The 24,870-nt window shown below is 36.0% G+C and overlaps 1 protein-coding gene across 5 annotated transcripts in view; it reads left to right on the top strand.

Annotated features, from left to right (window-relative positions):
• The window catches only part of LOC143374550 (echinoderm microtubule-associated protein-like 2), a 129,395-nt gene that overhangs the window by 83,527 nt on the left and 20,998 nt on the right, over positions 1 to 24,870 (top strand). For 3 of the 5 annotated variants that reach the window (XM_076822759.1, XM_076822758.1, XM_076822760.1), the window contains exons 6-8: positions 5,827 to 5,955; positions 7,849 to 7,917; positions 23,967 to 24,272. In XM_076822759.1, coding sequence (XP_076678874.1) covers positions 5,827 to 5,955; positions 7,849 to 7,917; positions 23,967 to 24,272 — 504 coding nt within the window. The remainder of the gene's footprint in view (positions 1 to 5,826; positions 5,956 to 7,848; positions 7,918 to 23,966; positions 24,273 to 24,870) is intronic. The other 2 variants (XM_076822761.1, XM_076822762.1) reach the window with 2 other exon arrangements.

The following is a 24,870-nucleotide window of genomic DNA, read 5'->3' as shown; positions in this document are numbered from 1 at the left end:
TGAACTGCTTTTACCAGAGAACTTGACGCTTCTCCTGCTTGTACCTTCTCTTATTATTTTCGACAAAATTCATGCTATCGTTAGTATTGTGCAAATCTGCTTTCGAATTAACATTTTCATCATCTTTTATCTTGACTTTGACAGCACTTTTTCTTCTTATTGTCGATTGAGTCTTATTTTCTTTATTTGATGATCTCCTTTGAGACTTCGAAGTATTTATGGAGGTAATACTTCTGTTCCTCAGGACTCATATTCTCCTTCTGTTCACTTGTGTTGTTTTCGTCCTTTGTAGAGGCATGCTCTGTAATTTTTGCTTTCGTACATTGAAATCGGTGCCATCCGTAATTTCTTTGAACGGAGCAGAAACTGTAACATTCGTCGGCGGACTTCCGTCAGAGCTTTCATCATCTTCATTCACAGCATTTTGCTTTGGCGAACGCGGGTGCTGCTTGCATAGACGCTATTTTTATTTATAATATTTCGATTTGCAACGTTGCTTCTTTCGTATGGCAATCGATTCTTCATCGCTAGATCTGTTAAACTCTACAATATTTATTCTTGTCCATGCTGCAGGCTAAATCGCGTTTCAGGTGTGTTTCTTTGATCAACTGGAGCTTCGTTTACATGTACCTACATGATCGTAGAAATTAACTCTGTTCGTCGATATTAAACGGGAATCATCTACGGGTGAAATCTTTAGTTGTTTCAATATAGTTCCTTTAATGGTGTCTGATCAGAGTTAATAGAGGAAATTGAACTGTCTAACTGACCTTCTACTGTTTTACACATCTGCCTTATTTTTATGACAATTAAAGGGATTCTTATCTTCTTTGTTTCCGACAATTGTAATTTTTGTAATAAACTTAATCTCTTTTCTTCGGCTTGGTGGGTGTAAGTTTATTACCATGGGCCGACTAATCGAGATCTCCGAATTTTGTATTCTTGGCCGAGACTATTTTCTTTCTTTTTAAACGTATCATTTAGAACGTTATTACTCACAATCTCAAGTTCTTCCGTATCATCGTCGTCGTCTACTGACTTCGGTGCCCTTTTTCTTTTCTTCTTCACCAATAACGCTCTAATTGAACTTGATTTCGTGGAGGAGTCAACAGTGGCGGATTTAAGAAAAAAGGCCCAGGTGGCAAACGTTCTGAGGGGCCCATTTGGGGGGGGGGAGGTAGATTATTAAAAACGGGATAAGTGTAATAGTACAAAAAAATATATATAGGTAGTGTTTGGTTAAAATCATGTTTTTTAAGATAGGGCCCTAGGGGGGATCTTCTGAGTAGGGGCCCATTTTTTCGGAAAATGAAGACGTAGTACTAAAAACGGGCTAAGTGTAGTAGTACAAAAAAATATATATAGGTAATGTTTGGTTAAAATCATGTTTTTTAAGATAGGGCCCTAGGGGGGATCTTCTGAGTAGGGGCCCATTTTTTCGGAAAATGAAGACGTAGTACTAAAAACGGGCTAAGTGTAGTAGTACAAAAAAAATAAATAGGTAGTGTTTGGTTAAAATCATCTTTCTTTTAAGATAGGGCCCTAGGGCAGTCGACTGTGCGGGGGCCCATTTTTCGGGAAAATGAAGAGGTAGTTTAATAAAAACGAGACAAGTGTAGTAGTACGAAAAATATGCAGTGTTTGGATACCTATACCTAATCATAATTTTTTTGGGATCACGGGGCCCTGCAGGGGCCTTCTGTGCAGGGGCCTAGGCGGCAACTGCTCACCAACCGCCCTGTTAAGGTCAAATCAGACTGCACGTGGATCGGCGAGCTGGCTCGGCTCGCCGAGGCTTGCGAATCGGCGAGCCATGAGCGTTCTCACAATGCGTAGGCTCGGCGAGTCTCGTGCCAAGCTCGCCGATCCACGCGCCGTCTGATTCCACCTTTAAATCCGCCACTGGGAGTCAATCTTCTCCTGTCCATCAGATGACAATTTTAACGATATAGTTTCAACGGGGCTATTTTCTGTGTCATCACTAACTTTTTTTATTATCAATTATTGCTGCATTGTACTCTTTACCATCAATCTCTTCGACAGTCAATTTTTTAGTACCACTTTTTCCACCAGATGGCGAGGTTTCAGTAGTTACTCTTCATAGTCTTTAGGAACATTGGAATACTCCTGTTTCACATGAATTTTTTTCTACATGTATAATAGAATTTGAATTTTTTGTAGACTCCTTTATCGGATTCTTCGAAATCATTGGGTTTATTCATTTTTTCTCTGTATCTCTGGTAACTCTTTTTGTAGCGGAGGGGGGTCGGTATTGTCGACACAGTTTGTTTACATTCTTTCTTAGACGGCACAGTATGTAGCTTTGTATGCCTCAATAGGAGAATAGAATTTACGATGAACGACTCTAACCAGAAAAGCAGGTTTTTTCTTGGCTTCTTCTACCTTCTTACGACCTGTTGCGTTCGACTCTTCATCTCAAGGTGCAATCCCACCACGGCGCCGTACTCGCCGAGCCTCGCGCCATGGGATCGCACCTTTACAAGTCTCGTCATGCGATCTTCTTTCTCGGAAGGTGATAGTGTTTCTGAAATTAAATGTAATCACACAATAAACGTAGTAAATACAACATTACGAAATGTTCGATCTATTTCTTTCATTCCTGACCTTGTGCGACTTTGAAGGTCATAATATACCACATGGTTAAATCTGTTTTGTAAAAAATATATAGCATTCCATTTAAAAAAATCAGGGTCACCTTCGTTTCTCTTCATAAGAAATTAACATACCGTATTATGTTGGGTATAAAAAACAGTAAAAGTTATCCTCCTTGTTTTTTTTTTCAAATACTTACCATTAGGGAAAAACGCTGGTCCATAATATTGCGAACACCCTTTAGTGTTCACTAATTCTTGCGAGATGTAGCTTCCTCCTATTTTTAAAATTTTTAGCTGTATACATTGCGCAATTTTTGGCTGGATTTCGGTGCTGTTATCAACGCACGAATACCCGCCAGAATAATTTCACTGGCCACTTTAGTATACACGGTTTCCGAAATGTACCTACTGGTAGTAACTATACATCGGGTGTTTGTGTATGTAAATTCGCGAGCGTTGTAAACACACGTCTAATCGGTACGAGACGGCTTCTCGAGAACTGATGAACATTGGAATAGAATAAAATTTACATGATAACACTTTCGTCAACAGACAAATGCAGAAAATATCGCACCGATTCGAACTCAACGAACTTTTGCGTAAAATAATTTATAATTTCAGGAAATAAATATTAATTAAGCGATTCATTAAAAGAATACTTAAAAACGGATTATACAATAATTATATCAAACATAAAACTATTTTTCAGCAAAATACTCTAATTTACTATATTATAAAAATCAATCGCATGAATTGTTATTACAGAATTTTTGCTATTACTTCAAACCTTATAAAATCAGTTCAGAAAATGTATAGGGTGTTAAAAACGTGATGGTCACTGCTTTCAAGAGGGAATCTACATCTAAGGAACGGTGGATATTTGTTATAAAAAACTTGCCGCAAAATTATTTATAATATTTAAAATTAACGTTAATTTTTTTTATATCAACCTATTCTGCTCGCTGAAAAGAGACAAAGTTTAAGACAAACCATATGTCGCAAACGTACCGTTTTCTCGAAAATCTGTAAAATGGTTTCATGAAATGCAATGATGGCTTTACAATTTTTTTTTAAAGAAATGGTGCGTTTGCGACGTATGCTTCATTTTACGCTTCTCCTTGCAGCGAGCAGAATGCGTTGATGTAAAAAAATTAACATTAATTATCAATGTTATAAACAATTTTGCAGCACGCTTTTTTAAATGAATTTCCACCGATCCGGAGGTGTAGATTCACCCCTGAAAGCAGCGACCCTTACTTTGTTAACGCCCTGTACATCAAGTGAAAATGAAAATAACAGACAAAAACTTTTCCTGTCGAAACTATTCAAAATTTTCTGTTCTGATAATCAGTAAAAGCTCAACCAAACGTACTGCATCTTTATCAACGTATACAGAGTGCTTCAAAATAAAGTAAGCAGGAAATGTGTAATAAAATTTTAGCATAAGCGGCTCCTGTTCGAGATAATTCATTTTAAAATCTTGTCTAGTAGCACACCTGACTAAAACCCACGATCAGTAGAATTTATAATGCAAAAATAAGTCGAACTTGTGGAATAACTTTCTTTCGAAAAAGACAATTGTGAAAATCCATGAAATAGGTCTGTACCTGATTAAATTGGTAAAGGAATCCACCACCGCGGGAACGGTGGCGCTAGTGTAACATAACAAATATGGACGACGCAAGTATACCTTTTACTATATGTTTATATGGATCCAGTAGTATAAAAGTTTATTTAAAAGCTATTTCTTACAGTAAAAATGTTGACAATACATTTAGACACGATTTTGGAATTTGTAAAAGTATGTAATGTGAACAATTTTAGTTGCTCCACTTTTTGGCACTTTTATAAAAACTTAAATTGAGATCATTGTTCATTGTAGCGTTACAATTTGTTACACAACAACATAAATTGTATACTTGCGTCGGCCATTACTACTAGTTCGCGTACCGACCGCTAGTGTCGCATACTAATGTTCTACTCCCAATAGTACTTATGTAATGGTTGTGTCACTGATTCATCACCTTCCAGCCTAAACCGCTGACCCTAGAAACGTGAAATTCGGAAGGAATATTCCTTTTGCGACGTAGGTGCTCGATAAGAAGGGGTTTCTTTGAAATTCCAACCCAAAGGGGGTAAAAAGGAGTGAAATATGTTTTCTCGGACTCCTTATTATTTCTTAGGCCCGATTAGATATAAACTTAGTTTTTATTTCGAAAGGTTACCCACACAAATGCCTAAAAAATAGATTCAGCAGTTTCCCCTAATCAACCCCTAAGGGAGTGAAAACAGTAAAATGTGTTTCCACAAATTTCTTAAAATCTCTTCAGCCCAATCAGATATCAACTTGGTTTTTACTTCAAAAGGTTACCCACACAAATGCCTGAAAACCAAGTTCAGGATATTTCTCTAATCAACCCCTAAGAGGGTGAAAAAGGGTAAACTGTGTTTTCACGGACTTCTCAATACCTCTTAAGCCCAATTAGATATCAACTTGGCTTTTACTTCGAAAGGTTACCTACATAAATGCCTAAAAATAAATTTCAGGATTTTGCCTTAATTAACTCCTGAAGAGGTGAAAAGGGCTACATTGCGTTTTCACGGACTTCTCAATATCTCTTAGGCCCAATTAGATATCAACTTGGCTTTTACTTCGAAAGGTTACCTACATAAATACCTAAAAACCAATTTCAGGATTTTGCCCTCTTCAACCCCTAAGGGGGTGTTGAAAAGGGATGAAATGTGTTTTCATGGAGTCCTTAATATCTCTTAGACCCGAAGCGAATCGCGTGGGTATTTATCTACTTTGAAATAAAACAACCTATTCTACAACTTCGACTTAGCTCTGTCAATGAGTCAGATGTGGTTCAAATCAATTTCTTCGCGAATGGAGCCTCCTATGAACAAAATTTCCTCCACAATTGCTATTCACATTTGTCATGCAAAATCACTGTCCTTTCGATTGCATCACCAATAATACAGCACCCTGTACAAAACTGTAATCTTTCAATAACGTGAACTGCCAAAAGTATGTACGTGTATCAACAGCGATATCGCTTGAAAATGCTGACTTGCGTGACAGAGGCTCCTACGTCATGCGGGTGAGCTAAACCCTCTCTGAACTTCGTAATTGAGCCTCGATGATGAAGAAACGATTCTGCAACGCAGGTAACGAGCTTGCTCGTCACATAGTAATCCTGTTATTCGGTAGATCACCGACAGCAAGATCAAACGGGCCACTCCAAAGCAGCTTAAGAAGGGCAAAGCGGTGGTCGTCGACAGGGGACTTTACGCATTCTCCGCAAAATCAGGGGAGCAGCTCGCAACTCGTCAGCGGCAGGTAAGCACAGAACCGACACCATCTTTAAAGTGAGTGCACTGTTGCCTGCTTTCGTGATTTTCCACTTACTTACGCACCAATCCATGTTGAAACTTTCAGTGCACTTTCCGTTTCTTTAAGTGTTCTTACACGCGTGTTGCGTGACGGTCGATCGTGTTCTTTTTCCTTCATGAAGACAGAAGTTTCAGAGCAAAAGTGAAACTTAATTGGAGGCCATTGTTGATCTGAGAGGAGCTTGCTAAAATCCATCTGTTAGTAATTATTTACCAGTTGTGGTCTGAATAAGCGTTGAAGTGCGTAAACAAAGTCTTTTTTCTTATAAAACTAAATCATGTCGTGAAATTTAATTTATTCGGCCTAAAAGTATTTTTGAGTTTTGATTTTTTACTGTGATATCGATATGTATTTAGACTTTGCAGTTTTTATTATTATTACTATTATTGTTTGATATTTATTGTTTACCACTTTACGTGCGGGATAAAAGCCTTTGACAAGAGCAGAGTATTAATAGAAATAAGAAAAAAATGGTGTCACGTACGTTTATACTTCATCAATCTCTGCTTATTTTTTATATCTATATGCGTGGAGAATACTTCGTGTCAGTATAAATGTCATTTACCATATATAGAAATAAATTCTAACTTTTCGAAAAATTCCGAGGAAAAAATAATTTTCCCATTTCGGAAATCTGAATATAATGGATTCGCTTTTAATGTATTTGCAACTTCCTCTAATGAGTCTTTATTTTTGCTTTCTATACCGAATAAATGGGATTCGTTACAGTGTTCGAAAAATAGTACATACGAATATATTGAATCAATTTTAAACCAAGTGAAATCACAATAAGTTATGGAAGCTCAAAAGGGAAATACAATGGTATCAATGAACCAGTTTTATTCAACAAATATTTGTAATTAATTAGGTATTTTCAACCACACCTAAAGATTAAGTAGCGTTTAAAATACAGGGTGTTAACTACTACACACTTTTCTCGTAAGTAATAAGTAGGTGTACAAAAAAAATGGAAGAGTTTCATTACTTTTCCTACTACACATGATTGGTTACATCAATATTTTAAGTTTGCAATAACTACCAAACAACGAATATGACCTTTAATTTTGTACATGGAAAACTAGTATATATTGTATCTTTTTAAATCATATGAAAGTGACTATTCAGATGAAATAAAGAAATAGTAGAAATACATAATTTGAACATTTAATAGCTGCGTTTCAAAGAATTCCTTATTTATAAAATTGAACTTGTGACTTTGAACGTTATTAAATCTTATAACATTAAATTTTCCTTGACAGTCGCTTTGATAGAATAAAAAAAAATATACAACTTCCCATTAAAAAAGTTAAATGTCTCTATTCACGTTAAAAAGTTATTGCAAATTGGTTATAAAAAGTAAAACATTTTCCTCTTCTATTTTCTTCATGTACCTATTAGAGAAACGCTTGACACTGGTAACGCGAACACCCTGTATATTCTCTGCGTGTTACACTGAAAAACTTGAAGGTATGTATTTCCGTGCCTGCAGATCGGCAAAGCCGACAAAAGCAACGAACTATCGATTACGTACGCCGACGCGAATTCACTTCCTGAATTCACAGCTCATTAATCTTGAAAAGCGAGCAAGTGTCTCCTGGTTGGTCTCCATTTGCTACCCGTTGAAGCTTCCCTTTAAAGCCAACTGAATCGAGAGAACGCGAGCGGAAGCACGTAATTCCCCTCGTCACGGGAAACAGAGTGTAAATCGCATGGAAAATCGACACTATCGACCCGTCACAATGCTCCTCCTCTACTGTACCTATTGTTACTTTTTATCTCTGTTTCTCTACACTTTGTATTGCACCGCATGGTTTTCGTTTGCATTTTCGTTCATTATAGATTGTCAGCATCCACCAAGTCTCTGTTCAACCTCTTCAAGCCCCCGGCGCTGAACAACGTGAAACACGGGTAAATAAACACGTCTTTTTCGCATTCCGACATTCTCCCTTTTACTCTCGTCCATTGAAGGGGCCATGCAGAGTGAGCACTCTAAAAGTGTCGACTTTCAAATTTTATGCGATAGAAACTCTTTAAAATATGAACCTGAATTTTGGCACCTTTCCTTATACGTATCTTACTAAGTTACAAAAATTATTTCGTACGAATATACGTAATCGTTTTCAAAATATAAACTGTTGCATACGCGGTACTAAAAAGAAGTGTATGCCTGATTTACAAAATTTGTATGCTCCCTACGGTCTGAAATTAAGAAACAAACAATGTTATTCTGAGTGCGTGTAGCAGTCGCCCGAACTACAGTAAATGAAAAATATTCAAAATTACAGTAATTGTGATATTTTAAAAATTGCCTAGTAAAACGCAGGGTTCGTTTGGATCCACCCGAAAATATTACCTACTTATCAGTACTATCTACTGCTTTGAGAAAATAAGAATTTTAGATAATAAAAGCACCAAATCTAATATAAAAGCTTATTTTGAGAATTGTATGAACGAAATTATGTAATATTATTGGTCAAAGTGGCTCCTCTGCTGCTCACGGGTTAAAGAAGGCAGGTCGACTTTATCTTACAAAAGAGTGACCCAAAAATAGCCTCTTTTTAGTCCCACGATTTTGGAACTGAATTTTATGCGAAACGATACCTTATGATGAGACATCAATCACACAAAATTTTCAAGTTGAGGTGACAATTAGTTTCTGAGATATGGGAGGTTAAAGAAGTGAAAATTCGTTAAGGGGTCAACCCATACGCTTCGATTATACGGACTTTTATGTCAATCCGATAATTTAAACAATTATTTCCAGGGGTTTTGCTGACTGCTAACAACGAATTTGAACTTAGATTTTCAAAATTGGGGCGATATATTTTTAAAAAAACACCCACTACACAGACATTTAGCTTTCTTGATTTTGATTTTTTTTTGTGAATTTTGAAAATTTAAGTTCAAATTCGTTGTTAGCAGTCAGCAAAACCCCTGGAAATAATTGTTTAAAATATCGGACTGACATAGAAGTCCGTACATCGAAGCGTATGGGCCGACGCCTTAACGAATTTTCACGTCTTTAACCTCCCATATCTCAGAAACTAATTGTCACCTCAACTTGAAAATTTCGTGTGATTGATGTCTCATCATAAGGTATCGTTTCGCATAAAATTCAGTTCCAAAATCGTGGGACCAAAAAGGGGCTTCATTTTTGGGTCACTCTTTTCAAGTTTTTAATTTAAAAAAAAATATTCCATTTCAAAATATCGCATTCTGTGCAGTTCGTGCGACCAAGAGACATTTACTTTATATTTACACAAACTTTCAAGTTGGTGTGTCCATTAGCTTTCCCTAAAGTCATGTCAGCCACCTCAGAAGATTTGGTAACAGAAATTGCGTTTTACACTACTCGAGCAGTTAAAACGATTGGTTTGTCAGTTCCTGTAAAAAGAACTCAAATTTATACCTGCATTTTTCGAGATTTTCCGTGACTTTCACTGCATTATGTAAATAACATATTTCCCCCCGTATTACAGACTTTTTTAAAAGTTTGTCATTTTGATTTCTCTGATAAACGTAGACACATGTTAATCTCTGTAATAAAATTGTAGCGCTGTACTTTTGCTAGGATTTGAACAGTTTTAACAAAATTTCTGCAACATTAAACAGCGATAGTTCCATTATTTCTGCAAGTTTTAGTGAAACTCTTTAAAAACATGTTTCTCATATTCTAAATTGTGTGAAAATGGAAACAGAATTTTTTTTTAAAGTTCTACATTACGTCATTCGCTTAAGCCTCGAGCGAACGAACCACGTGCGCCGAGCACGTGTGTAACCAGGGGGCTACCACTCTCATTTGCGATTTTGGAACAGTGTTTCGACTGCCACCTAGGCAGTCCCAATTTTTTCGAACTAAAATTCAACATGGCCGTGATCACGTGTTCATGATTCATCTGTACTACAGGCTGGAACAGACACATCAATCCTATCAACAATCCCATCGAAAAATAAGTTTATAAAAATCAGTTTGACAGTAACAGGTATGTATATAGTTGAATATATATTTTTAATGTAGTATATGTCGTGACATAGCTCTATAAAAAAACGTTATAATTTAAAAAGATATTCTACATATACTACATTAAAAATATATATTCAACTATATACATACTTGTTATTGTCAAACTGATTTTATAAAACTTATTTTTCCATAGGATTGTTTGGGTTTCGTACGGTACTAGCTCGCATCAACCAACAATTCACAAATGCCATGCAATGCACATCAATGGCGTACAGTGCGAACACAGTACAGATGAATCATGAACACGTGATCACGGCCATATTGAATTTTAGTTCGAAAAAATTGGGACTGCCTAGGTGGCAGTTGAAACACTGTTCCAAAATCGCAAATGAGAGTGGTAGCCCCCTGCGTGTAACGCAGCTTTAAATATGCACTTTTTTAACCACTTGCAGGTGAGTGGTCTAAGGCACGGTGGTGTTTCGTTCGCGCGCGCCTCCTCGTGAATTTTTTTTCTTCTTTTACGTGGTTGCTGAGAGTTATGCGTTACTTATTTTCGCTTATTTGTCGGGTAACCTGAGCAAACTTTATGGAACTCCTAAATGGTTTACGAGGCGACAGTTAATTACCTGAAGCGAGATTGGGTACGATATTCTGGTATTAATTTACGATGCCTATGCATCGGCATCATTTTCTTTTATGTTGAATTAATCTGATGGTTGGAGAAGTTAGTCACGATTATGACGGTCCTTTGCTAGATGTGGTTATACATATATATTAACTATCCGTTATCAAAGATAATTTCTGTTTATGTGCACAATAAATTGGATTTTGTTAAAAGAGCCTAACAGGATTAGCATGTTATCGTATATTTTATGGTAAATTATATATAATTACACTAAGCGGCACCCGTAAAATGGATATAAATGAAGGCGATTTTATTAAAGTGTATAGTCTATACATACAAAACCTATTTTTTTTTTTCATTTTTGTTGAGGATGCGAAGCAGTCGAGCTCGCGCCGGCAATACTGTATGTATATTAGGGCGGAGCGATACTATATAGGCGAAAATTTAAATTTGAATTTTCAGTTGGCCTGGTTGCGGGATGCCTTTTGTTTAACCAAACACAACTGTAAAAAAAATTGGGAAAATATTCATATCTGCAGGTTCCTTCTTCTCCTAAAAATGATTATATAATCACACTATATAGGCGAAAATTTAAATTTGAATTTTCCGCTCCGCCCTAATATATACGTAAATACTGTAAATACTGATCGAGCAAGGGGAGGATAGCTGTACCGACGGTTTGCAGTAACGCGCAGGCTGTGTGTGATCGGCGATCACTGATCGCCATACCAGCCACCACGTGTCGAATGTAAAGTTTTGTGTTCATTTATCTACTTAAGTTTCCTTTCTGGAATATTGGTTTATCTCTAAATAACAATTTTTTTTATTTGTCGCGTAGGGAAAAGTTCCTTAATTCGGACCGGATCCTAAATTAATTGGACTATAATCTCCTTGTCATACCAAAAGGAACCCGTTTCACGCATGTAGAATGAGCTCATTGGCTCCGAGGGAGCGTTGGTTGGGGTATAGCCAATAGTAGCGCAGAACAGGTCTATGCGCAGGTTCCTTCTTATATGACACAGTATATAGTCTTTATTATTTATATATAAATTGACGTAAGCAATAGTTATCTCTTAGCATGTGTTGTAGCTCACATGTTGCTTTGTGGGTTTTCAGAGTGACTCAAAACAATAACAACGGTGTGTTTCATTTGGGCCCTATCTCCCCTTAAGGGAGTGAAAACTAACCTCAAAGTCAAAGTGGCACTTCCACTTTTTCGCGTATAACTCTCAAAGTACAACAGACAGAAAAAAATGTTTCAAACAAAAGTTGAATGGTGCAATAAGCGCTACAAACTTGCGTTAACAAAATTTTGAAAAGAGTTTTTCTTCGTCAGTCATATATTTTTTTTAACTCTTTTCAAAATTTTGTTAACGGAAGTTTGTAGCGCTTGTTGCACCATTAAATGTTTGTTTGAAACATTTTTTTCTGTCTGTTGTACTTTGAGAGTTATACGCGAAAAAGTGGAAGTGCCAATTCGACTTTGAGGTTAGTTTTCACCCCCTTAAAGGGCAATAAGGCCCAAATGAAACACACCGTTGTTCTTGTTTTGAGTCACTCTAAAAACCCACAAAGTTGCGTTCCAATCGGTGAGTCCGGGTTCGCGGTGTTGCCTTGTTAGTAACAGCATGGAAATTTGGTGTAATTTTTCCTCCAATTCATATAAGCTCTTGATTGATGGGTAAATTTTAAATTCGAATGGGTGTAATTTTTTATGAAGGATTAGTTTCTTGAATTGAACCACCTAACGTTTCTTAAATTGGACCGGTCCAAATTATGCAACGTTTTTTTTTGAGATTCAGTATTGAATATGAAAATTTTCATATTACTGATTACACTTTGCTGGGAGTATTACCGATGGATTGGTGAGGTTACGTCGACGAAAATGAGGCTGCATTTGAGCAATCTTCAGCAAACACTTTACAATTTGGCGAAGTCGTTGATATTCTCCATTCAAATTCTCTTCTGCATTATTACATAGTGTGTAATAATTTTAAAAAGGAGACACTTTCCAGTGTGTGAATTACAACATTTAGTGAACGCAGCGACGTTCACTAAAAATGGACCGAATCTCTCCATATTTGAACTCATTTTCATTGAGAAATCCTAAAAAATTCATTAGTAATACTTTCATCAACATTTATCAAAAACATGAACATTTTATTTTTCTCTACTGGGTATTTTACCTGACCCAACGGTTTTATTGCTCTCGGCAGTGAACGGGCGGTCTATCCGGGACCGCAGGCCCTCGCTCGCACCGAGGAAGCAAAACTGTGGGGGGTGGGTAGGTCTTTCCCGATGATCCGGGGAGAAAAGCATGTCAATAATCCGGGGACCACTGTACTGCGACATTCTTCACATTAAAGTACTCATAAAACACCAGAAAATTGAATAATAATTTAAATAGTTCCAAAACTATTCTAAACATTTTTTAATTCAATATCTTTTAATCGTCGCCTGAGGATTACAACTAACCTACCATTTCCACAGAGCACTTTAATATCATTACGGAACCATGCTGTAAATAATAATCACATAGGTACTGTTACAACCGTTCATCGAGCAATCATTGACGAAGGAAACGTGTTGAACGAGCAATTGCTGACCTCAGTAGTGAGTTCGAAACGAAACGATATGTATTACTACCGCATAGCATGCCGTTAATTACCATAATAAAAGTTACCTTCGGCATTCGACCTCGCATACATAGGTATACGCGCAAGACCCATGGCGCTGATGAGTCCAGAATGGAACGAAGAAAGGCATGCATGTATAATGCTTTGGCGCGAGAACCGTGAAAGATCTATTTTCATTTTAAACAGCGAATGCCTGCCCGATGCCAGCACATTATCGCGAACACGGCTTTCTTTTTCGTTTGTGAAAGGAAGACGTTGCTTGGCATATGTCTTTCAGGCTGTCCGCTATCAAAATCCTGAAATCCACTTAACTTTCAAGGAAGGTTTCAGATATTTTTACCTGTTTCGTAGAAGCTACGTTTAGTGTTGCTTAGAAGTGCAAATTGGTGTTATTTAGAACGTGCGGAATAGGGTATCCAGCATGCTCGTCTGTTTGCTACTTTTATAGGTGGTTTCGTGTTGCGGAGGAATCTCGTATCGTGGAATTTTCCAGTATTTTTGGACATTACACTGAATTTTTGACGTAGGGAAGTTTATGTATTTGTCTTCGAGTACTTGGAAGAAGGATTTGTTTTACAAGATTATTAAGTCACTCTCCATGGTAAAACTGAAAATTTCACGAAGCTGAAGAAAGGGTTGGAGAAAATTACATTATGATGATATATGTCAATATTCATTTTAAGTAATATAGTAAAGTGTATTTTTTTTTACTTATATTTTGTTCCTATATACGAAATTCGTTCACAATCCTGATGGATTTTCTACTTGGGATGACGTTTGTTGGTGTTTGAATCAGGTAAATCTAGCATAATTTGCATTTTCAATATTATTGATACGTAGCTTAATGTAATATGTAATTTTAAAAGTAGAGTATAAATCTAAGAGTAAACTAAATTCGCAAAAGAGAATTAAAAATTTCTGAATAAAATTTCTTGTGCAAGCTTTCATTTTCCAGGAAATTAGTTTTGAAAATACATTGGGTATATACATACTTACTCCTTTTAATTGAGTCTCCACAGTACACATGAGAACTAATATATAATCAAAAAAATTATCCTAACAATTTTTTTGGGTAGTTGACATAAAATAATGAAGTATGAGAATTAAATATTAAAATATATTTTGTTGAATAATTTTTTAAATCTATTTCTCTTATTATTATTTTAAATCTTCTAAAATCTGTCATTCATATAAAATACTTCAATTAACAGTAATACAAAAAGTTGTCTTGGCACGCATATAAATTTAAATATTGTATTTGATGTACAGTTCGTTAAGTTATATATGTTCATTGTAATTGGAGATACTCCAATTTTATGTAACAAAAATAATATGAATGTAATTGCAGTAATAAATTTTAAAACTTAATTATTTTAAATACTATTTAAAATTGATTCAACTCAAAATTAAATAAGATTCAATTTATACACTATATGGGCACATAACGTTTTAAAGATATTATTCTACAACTAAAATGAACATAGTGCTTAATTTCACGGGAAATTTAATCCTATAGATACCAAACTTAAGAAAATTTCTTTTTTCAAAATCGCAAAAATTCAGATGATTCATCGATTCCTTTGGCTCGTTTTTTTTACCAAAGAATACAAATGCAGAAGAAATACAATCGAAAGCAAAAGAGAATAATAATTATTCTATTTATTTATTTATTTATTTTACGGGACGCACCCTTTAGTTACAAAAAAAAACATATAGCTAAGTAAGAGTAATAATAAGTCTATATGACGGACGAGAAAAATATACACACAGTCATTTCGCGGTATGCACACAAGAGTAGAGCATAGAATAAGATTTATACATAAAAACTGCCTTAAACAAAAAAGAAAGAGATGTATACATAAAGACATAGAGATGTGGTTTGATTTTCTATTGAAAAAATTCAAAAAAAGAGAGAGGAAAAATAATAATAGCAAAGGTAAAAGTAACAATAACGCTATGTTAGTTTAGGCTCTAGCTCACCTAATCACTTGCGCCTTGAGTCGTTGAAGCGACCCATTAAAATTTAAAAAAATTAAAAAACCCGACTGCTTAAAAAAATTTTTTAAAAATTAATTTTTAATTTAATTTTTTTAATGTTTTTTTTATTAATTTAATTTTTTTAATGTTTTTTTAAGCAGTCGGGTTTTTTAATTTTTTAAATTTTTATTTAAATTTTTTTAATGTTTATTTTATTTTTTGTATATCCTATAACATTCGGAACGTCAAGACAATTCTAAAGACACCTGATTTGTCCAAATCGGTGTATCCGTACTGACTCTAGCGCGTAACATGGACATACATACATAGCCTGATAAACACAATACCCTCCTTTGCGTGCCGCAGTCGGGTAAAAAGGTCTAAACAGGAGAAGAAAGAGTTCGCCCTTTCGCAGCAACTATAAATAGGGTCACGCGTACCGTAATGAGACTTAGGACAGCCTATCCGAAAGTAGAGCTTACACACGAATTGATAGAACCCAGTAAATCCATACAATATTTAAAGTGAAAACGCAGTAAACAACTACAGTTTCAGTGAAACGGAAGCAAACCTCTTCAATGGAAGAGTTGCCAAAAAATGCCCTACGATTAAGCAATAAATTAAGATCCCAGAAAAAATAAAATCTGAAAAATCACGAAAAAGAAAACCAATCGATTTATTAGAGACTTTAACTTCCCCCCGTTTGGGAAGTAAAGGTTGGCGCAAGGAATGCAATTACAAATTCCGCGTTAAACGAAGAGACACGAGTACAAACCGGTATTTGGCATGCGATTGCACGGCGTCACGCGCAACCTCGCATTAAAATCGCCGCACGAGGTGAAGGAGGGGGGCAGACATGCATAAAAAGTGCAAACGATTGCAACCCTGGTTTGTAGATTTGGATACGATAAGCCAGGGAATTATACCCTGTAAAGCACAGGTTGAAAACAACAGGCACGAAAGTCTCATGGATAATGGCTCATTCAGTGAGAGAGGGGCGTGCCACTGCTACGTCCTCTGAAGAAAGTGAATCGTGATTCCTGTACCTACTTTTACAACTGTGAATCCTCGGTTTCATGGTACGCGATGCCTCTAGCAGACCTTGGGTGCTGTGCAAAAAATTCGCGAAAAAAGAAGTCCCTCTACGCGCTCTACTAACTCGCTTTCTGACCGATAATTTTTCGTGGTATTTATTTAGACTTACAGCGGAACATATCGATGTGACAATCGCTGATTTTTATGCGACTTTCATTGAAAGTAGTTTTTACAAAAATATTTTACACGTATTTTTTTTAGTAGCTGACGTTCGTGTTGAAGGGGTGAAAACTGCCCTCAAAGTTGAGATTGCAAAACATGTTTGGATCAATATCTTGGAATCTACTAGACCTGGGATAACGGTGTAAATGGCAAAATTGGGTATTTTATAATAACGAATGCAGCTGTGCAAAAAAAGAACTACTTACTGTCTACCAAAGTCGCACCAAAATCGACAATTTTCACTTCGATATGCTCCCTTGTTAGATACTTGCAAGAGGCAATCCTTAGAAAGTAACAATTAGGGTTTGTCGGTTTTTAAAAACCGGATTTAAAAACCGGTTTTTATTTATGAATTTGTAAAATTCGAAAACCGGGTTTTAAATGTAAAAAAACGGGTTTATATATTAGAATTAATATGCAGGATGAATTAATTATTTAATTAGAAACGTTAACAAGCATATTGTAGTATGTAACAGTTTACTCATTACTGTAAAACTGTACTTATGAGTTCATATTTTTTAAAGAAAAATACTAAATGAAATAAAGATTTATAAATTGGTACAACTGTAAAAAATGTATACTTTGTGCAGATTTTAGTTTTTTTTCCATTTGGTTTTGTATGCAGTCTATTTTATTGTGTTATATTTTGGTAGATCCATAAATATTAAATGAACTAAAAAATTGTAGGGGTTTCAGTTAATTTAATTTTTATTTATTTATTTGAATTTGTATAGGTACAGTATATTTCATTTTGTTATATTTTTGTAATTCCATAAATATTAAGGAAACTGAACATTTTAAAACTAAGTACAAATATTTATTTACTATTTTAATTATATATTTTTTTGTGAAAAATTGAAAACCGGTTTAACTGTTTTTTTTTGGGAATAGTGGAATTCAAAAACCGGTATTTTCAAAAGTCGGTTTTTGTATAAACCCTAGTAACAATCACCCATTTTTATGAAACTTATTAGGCATTCAATATCGTCATCAGGGGTCACTTTGTGCAACCAGATTGTGATAAATGATGTTTTTGAAAGTCCACGCCTATCCGTGCCCAAATATGTAAAACTACAAGTTTTAAATTGTTTTCTGGTTGCTTTAAGCTTCCTCAAATTCAGAAGAATAAAGAGAAATTCAACAACAATTGTTCCGTTGCAATTTTTACTGCAACTCCTCCCTCATTGTGTACAAAATACAAATAAATTTCTCCTCACTTTTTATTACTGGTAGTTGCTTTAAAAACTGCAATGAAGATAGAAGTTTCATACAAATTTTTTTAGATTTCTTTGTTCCTTCAATAATTATTCAAGTCTCCCTACGCAAAAGTTAATAAGGCTTCCATTATTTCAAAACATTTCTACCTTCGGATTATGTGGATGTAACAGCCCCCGAAATTTGTGATTTCTTTTTAAAAAACTATTGTTAATGTTGCATTAAACTCTTTTGGGATATAAGGAGGCATCTTTAAGCTTGTAGATTTTTTTTATGTGGATCCTTCTTATTATTTATTAACTATTGTGGAATCATGCTAACCTCTTCGACGATGTAACTCCTTCTTGGCGGGAAGTGTAACACCTATCACAGTCATCTGATTGCAAAAAAAGTAGAAGTTTCTAAAGATAGACAGTTTACATTGGGATTGGTCCACTTTAAAGAAAATAAATGAAAAATTGAAAGAGTTATAGCGTTTGAAAGAAAAAGTAAGTTTTTTCCTTAACAAATTTTTCATATTATTTTTTATATCGCCGAAAAAAAGTATTATAAATAAACACTAAAATTAAAATTTTAGGTCCAGTTCCAGCGCAAATTATTTAACTTTAACAAAAAAATTTCTTCTTCATCGTCGAAAGGTTAACACGATTCCACAATAATTAATAAATTATACGAAGGATCTACATAAAAAAAATAAATTCTACAAGTTTGAAGGTGCCTCCTTATATCCCAAAAGAGTTTAATGCAATATCAACAACATTTTTTTCCAAAAAAATTCATAAATTTCGGCAGGTGTTATACGAGAATCCCCCCTTAGGGGTTATACCTAGTCAGGCGACCGAAAAGAGGCAAATATTTGTGAATTTCTTTTGAAGAAGCGGAAACGTATATTTTTACAAAACCTTTTGCGCTTAAAAGAGCAACATTTAAAGAACATTTGGTAATTTTTTCGTAGAAAAATATTTATATTTATAATAAAATAACAACCGACATCCAAGAAGCATTTTTAAAAATTTGGTTTTGTAGTGAGCACTGCCATTCGGAACCAGGTTATCTAAAATCAAAAAACAAAAAAGGTTTCGTTAGTATATTAATGTGTCCTCAGGTTGGCGGAGAGAATTTTCCGAAATATTAATTTAAAACAAAATGGCAGCTATTTAAAGTTGAAATCATGATTTTTTTCGGGTGATTTTTGCACGAAAATTTTATTAAAAAAGCTTCTTGGATGTCGGTTGTTACTTTATTATAAACTTAAATATTTTTCTACGAAAAAATTACTGAATGTTCTTTAAATATTTCTCTTTTCAGCGCAAAAAGTTTTGAAAAAATATATGCTTCCGCTTCTTCAAAAAAAATTCACAAATATTCGCCTCTTTTTGGCGGCCTGACTAGATATAACCCGTTAATCAAACTAATACGACTCAAAGAATATAAAATTCTCGAAGGACAGATTTCCAGATTTTTGCCCGACTAAAATATAAATAACGATCACACATTTTTTTCAAATTCATCCATTAAAGATCAGACATCCCTCATTTACAAGGAAGTTATCTTTAAAGCTTGAATCACACAATAAACTCCATATCTCTTGAATTCTATCGTAAACAAACTTTAAATCCTATACTTTCGAATATTGCTTTTGGCCGCGTCCAGATCTGAACCGAACGGCGAACCGAACGCCACCTGAGGCTCCCTAAAGGTCTGCGCACACATATCAGTTCCGTGTCAGTACTGTTCCGTCGTGCCAGTGGTAAGAAGAAGAGACCCTCTATGCCCCTCATCTTCTTACCACTGGCACGCCAGAACGGTACTGCCACGGAACTGACAAGTGGGTTTAGACCTTAATGCCGCGTTCCTACGTGTGGAACGTATATTTCTAGCGATTTTCGCCAGTTTAGACAGAGTCTCGTGGCTCGCGACAGCTGAAGATTGAAGGACAGAGAATATTTAGAGTAGTGCAGACCAAAGGTAATACATGCAGATATGCGCACGGTGAAACTATTCTGAGAGTCCCGTAGACATTTCGAACCGTAGGCTTAGGTACGCTTGGGAAGGTCTGTGGGACACTCTTCGTTTATCACCAACTTGTCTTACTTCTTCAAACTTCTTGACATCCCTAATGGCAAGCACAACAACAAGTCATGGCGGAGCGAGGGACAGGGATGCACCACTACAGTTGTTTACCCTATGTGAGTGAGCCATTCCTTTGATGGTTCGGGACTTTACCGACATCGGCTGGGATCAGCCCGAACATCTCGGCGAGCTTGACTTTCCTTTGGTCGAGGGTCCCGAGGTCCCTTCCTCGGTGTCATATGGCAGGCAAACCTTTGGTCTGCACTACTCTAACCCCTCAACGACCGACTCCTGAAACGAAAAACTGACCGTGAGGTCCGGGTCCTCGGAACGAAAACCTCCACTGTTTTCCCGGGCGGTATAGGAAATACGGTTTTAAGGTCCGTACGAGATACGGAGGCAGGCGACCAGTGGAAAACGGAGGGGCCGTACGAGATACGGAGGTGGGCGACCAGTGGAAGACTTAGGGTCCGTTCCAGATACTGAGGTGGTCGTTGAGGGACTATACACTCCCTGTCCTTCAATCTTCAGCTGTCGCGAGCCACGAGACTCTGTCTAAACTGGCGAAAATCGCTAGAAATATACGTTCCACACGTAGGAACGCGGCATTAAGGTCTAAACCCACTTGTCAGTTCCGTGTCAGTACCGTTCTGGCGTGCCAGTGGTAAGAAGATGAGGGGCATAGAGGGTCTCTTCTTCTTACCACTGGCACGACGGAACAGTACTGACACGGAACTGATATGTGTGCGCAGACCTATAGGGAGTCTCAAGTGGCGTTCGGTTCGCCGTTCGGTTCAGACCTGGACGCGGCCTTAAGGGGAGGTTCTGGTCTAGAGCCCAAAAAAATAGATGATATTTAGGAATTAATTAAAGGAAAACTACTATATATAATTTAATGGGACTTGTCGCATTGTATTAAGGATGTCTTAGATTATAGAAATATATTTTTTGTTTTATAATTTATCATTGCAGACAGCCTTGGGGAGTCGTTAAAGTCAAGGCGTCAAAAAATTGATCCAAATCGGTGGGACCTCTATCTCCAAAAGTTATTATCCGATTCAACTGAAACCTTGTTTATTTTGAAGATTATTTTCTTGGCTAGGGGGAGGGGACTAAAAAATTACAAAATTACATTTTTTTTTAGAAAATAACGACACTTCAAGTTTGAATTCACTTTTCCCTGTATTATTCGTCCTTTCATCGCCTTTGAAAATTATAAATTTTCAACTTTTTGTAAATTTTTTAGCCCCCCCCCCTAGCCAAAAGAATAATCTTCAAAATAAAAAAAGTTTCAGTCGAATCGGATAATAACTTTTGAAGATACAGGTCCCACCGTTTTGAGAACACTGTTTCAAGAAAAACGCATTTGAAGTTTTACGTGAGCGCCGGAGTGGACGGTTGTTGCCCATGCATTTGCCGCTACTCAAATGCCTATAACTTCGGGAATTTTAAGAATTTCAACAAATCCTTTTAAACACGTATTCCTAAAAGATTGAACATTCGAAAAATGAAATTAAAAAAAATCGACATTTAGACCAGAACCTCCCCTTAAATCCATCGATGAAGGTACAATAGGTATAAACAGTAAACACTGCCTCAGTACGTGTACAGTTGACACGCAATGTGGTGCATGGATGCCACGAAAGTGAAAAGTCCTGGCAATCACTTCGAAAAAACCCAAATTGAAAAATGGGGGTTCATTAGCGCTCTTGCGAAATGATCAGTTTTGGGCAGGTTTCTCCAGTGAATCGTAAATTTTGTGCTGAACAGCAGAGCGTCCTTGATTGTAATTCTGTCAAGGAAAACAGACGCGCGGCAAAAGTGACGTAACGTGGTAACGCGCGAAACTACGGCTTCGTCGAGTAATAAAAGTGGAGTCGCGCGCGCGTGAGTCACTCTGTGTCGGTTTCGAGAGCATATCGTCACGCGGCAAGTTCTGCAATTTCGATCGGTCAGGATCAGATCTCGAGTCTGCCACACGTAACATCTGTGAAGGCAAGATTTGTTTTTAAAAGCCGTGCGATATTCTTATCAACCGGCAGATATTGAATTGATAAGTACAAAATCTGTTTGCTGGTGTGACAAGTGTTTCGATAGGGAATGAAGAGCCTGTGTGTAGCATCTACTGACGCGAAAGTTGATGAACCGCAGATAGGCGTGAAGTTGAAAGTATTGACCGAAGATATATCGGATTTGTATATTAACAATATTAACACTTAAAAATTATGATTCCTTGAAATGTATGATGAAAAAGAGACTGCAATGTGAAAGTTTCAATATATAGTGTGCAAGAGTATTACGATTTTTATTTGCTGCCATGGATTATTTTGATTAAGTTGTTTAGGTTTATGGTTGTTTATAACTTCTCATGCTTCCAACTATTTTCCAGTACTATATTACTCAAAATTAGCTATTGTTAATTACTGTGTTGTAAATTGATACTATACGATGGCAATGTTTAGTAATTACTCTAACTCTTGCTTAATTATTAAGTAACATTTTAAGACGCACTGTTCAATATTAACTGTTAATTAATGTTTGGGATTCATAGAGAAAATTGTGGGATTTAAATTGATATTTGTGTTTTTCGCATTCACGCCGTTTTGAAAATTTGTATTTTTACAAGTAATAATAAAAGCACTATTTATAATAATATGTATCAGAGAATATGTAAATGGTAGTTAAAAAGTTGTGGAGGCATAGACAAATTTAATGGGTAATGCAAGTACCTATAGTAATAACTGTAATAAAAAAGTGAAAGGCAAATAGAATTCTCTGTTTCTAGTGCCTGTAAACCCAGGGTCTGTTAACATATTCTGTTATTATACTTGAACACATTATTTACTTAAATCTTCCCACTACATAATAATATTGAAATTCAATAAAATTGTTTGTTTTACACGAGTGTTAACCCTTCGTGGTCACACGGGGTGTATTGTACCCCAAGAATAATTTTCGAGTTAAAATGTCGTGTCTTTACGACTTCCAAAGGGGATTTATCGCAAGAAAAAAAAAATTAAAAAATCGCTTTTTTCCCACAACCGTGGATAATCGCTCATTTTCAACTACAAATTTTATCATATCAAAATTTACATTTCTGGAAAAAGACTGTTAGACCACGATTGTATAAGTATTACGAACGTACAATTGTCACTGAAAAGTTAAAAAATTCAAAAATACGAAAATGGTAACTCGAAAAAATGACGCTGGGGTACAGTGAACCCCCTGTGACCAACTTGTGATTATAAGGTGTGACGACGAAGGGTTAATATCGAATGAATATTGAAATAATAAAATTATTATCAAATTTTATGCATTAACCCTTACAAGTTCATAAACAAATTAGTTATTAATTTCATAAAAAATAATGGCAGAATCATTTCATCATTAAGTTATCACGCTTCATAATTTAAGATATATTAATTTCTAGCTATAATACACTACCTCATTCTATAACAGCAATTAAATTCGTAGCTTATTTTAAACTGTACGATTAGTACTGGGTAAAAAGTCTTCCCATTTTTTTCATATTGGAATTTCAGTTGCAATATCTGATTACAGTTTCCTTCAGCTTCATGCACGTAAATAAAATTTTAAAATTAACTCAGCAGATCAGAGAGGTACTTAGTATATCACAATCTTATTTAATATATAAAAAGAAATGGTTTTTCATATAAAATTTGTGTTTCAATTTCCTGAAAAATACGACCACCTAACCCAGACCTAGCTCAACATACTTATGTCTATCCGACTTCGTTAACTGAAGTCGCCATTGTGGTATGAAATATGAATGAAGCATCGTGGACACTACTTTGAAACTTAAATATTTCAAAAACTGCTAATTTTCGTTTATGAACCAAATATCCTAATACTCTTCATCTAAGAATTTATCACTCTATCGAATATCACCATAGAAAACAACCACCCTTGAAACTTGACCTTGGAATGTATGTACTTATTTCACCCTTGCAGCCATTACGAAACTATTATAATCACATTGTGTCCCTCGAAACCATAAATTCCTGTATTTAAATCCTATCCTAATATTTAAAATAGCAGAGATATTCCAAGTGAATCGCCCTGTACATACCTAATTAAACATCGAGTATAACCTAATCATGCAATGAAACTTCTTCTTCAGTATATTTGGTGGGGACTTATTTAAAAAAAAAAAAAGGAAGAGATCAGACAAAGCGTTTGTTATTTGCAGCACCAGAGATATGCAGTACAACGAAGAGGAAAGTACCGTCCGCATGTACCTGCGAGGGCGACCCGTCGTCCTTTACGTTCCAACACCTCTAATGGAGTCCTACGACCTTCACAAAGTCAGCACACCGCCCCAGAGCAAATTGAAACTCGACTGGGTTTACGGTTACCGGGGCAGGGATTGCCGAAGTAATCTGCATCTGCTGCCAACTGGGGAAATCGTTTACTTCGTGGCAGCAGTGGTGGTCCTCTACAATATGGAGGAACACTGTCAGAGGCATTACTTGGGTCATACGGATGACATAAAATGGTAGGTCGATTGAATTCATTCACACCGTGATGATTGCGTGGAACTGTAACAATTAGACTGCAACAGTTTATACAAATGCATATTTTTATAGGAAAGGGCTAACCAAGTTGGAGTTTGATAGAAATATATTTTCTCACTAGAGGGTGTTAAGATGCATTTCTTAGTTTGTACATTATGCGCAGGGTATTCGGCAACAGGTGTCAGAAACTTTAGGAGGTGTTTCTGCATACCAAAATAAAAGAAAAGCTAAGAATGACGAAATTGCGTTTGAGGCTTCGTTGCCGAGTTATTAATTTTGAAGTTACGCGTAAAAAGCGTCTGACGCGAGGGACTTAAACTACTGCCGACGTGCGTTAGGCAGGTCAGGCATAGCGAGGGCAGAGCCACCTAGGATAAATGTCCCAATTACTGCCAGCGTCCCTGTTACTGCCACTTCATTTATTTTACTTAATAAACACGCAACGTAAGAATAGTGTAAAAAAGAATTTATCATAAAATTGGGACTGTTTTTCTTATTATTACAGTACACTGTTTATACGTCTATTCTTTATACGTTACATTTTTTTAAAGTGAAATAAATAAAGTGGCAGTAATAGGG

The sequence above is a fragment of the Andrena cerasifolii genome, chromosome 11 (assembly GCF_050908995.1).
Source record: "Andrena cerasifolii isolate SP2316 chromosome 11, iyAndCera1_principal, whole genome shotgun sequence".
Taxonomy (NCBI): Eukaryota; Metazoa; Arthropoda; class Insecta; order Hymenoptera; family Andrenidae; genus Andrena; species Andrena cerasifolii.
Note: the sequence above shows the minus strand (reverse complement) of the source record. Positions and strands in the feature narration are given on the sequence as shown.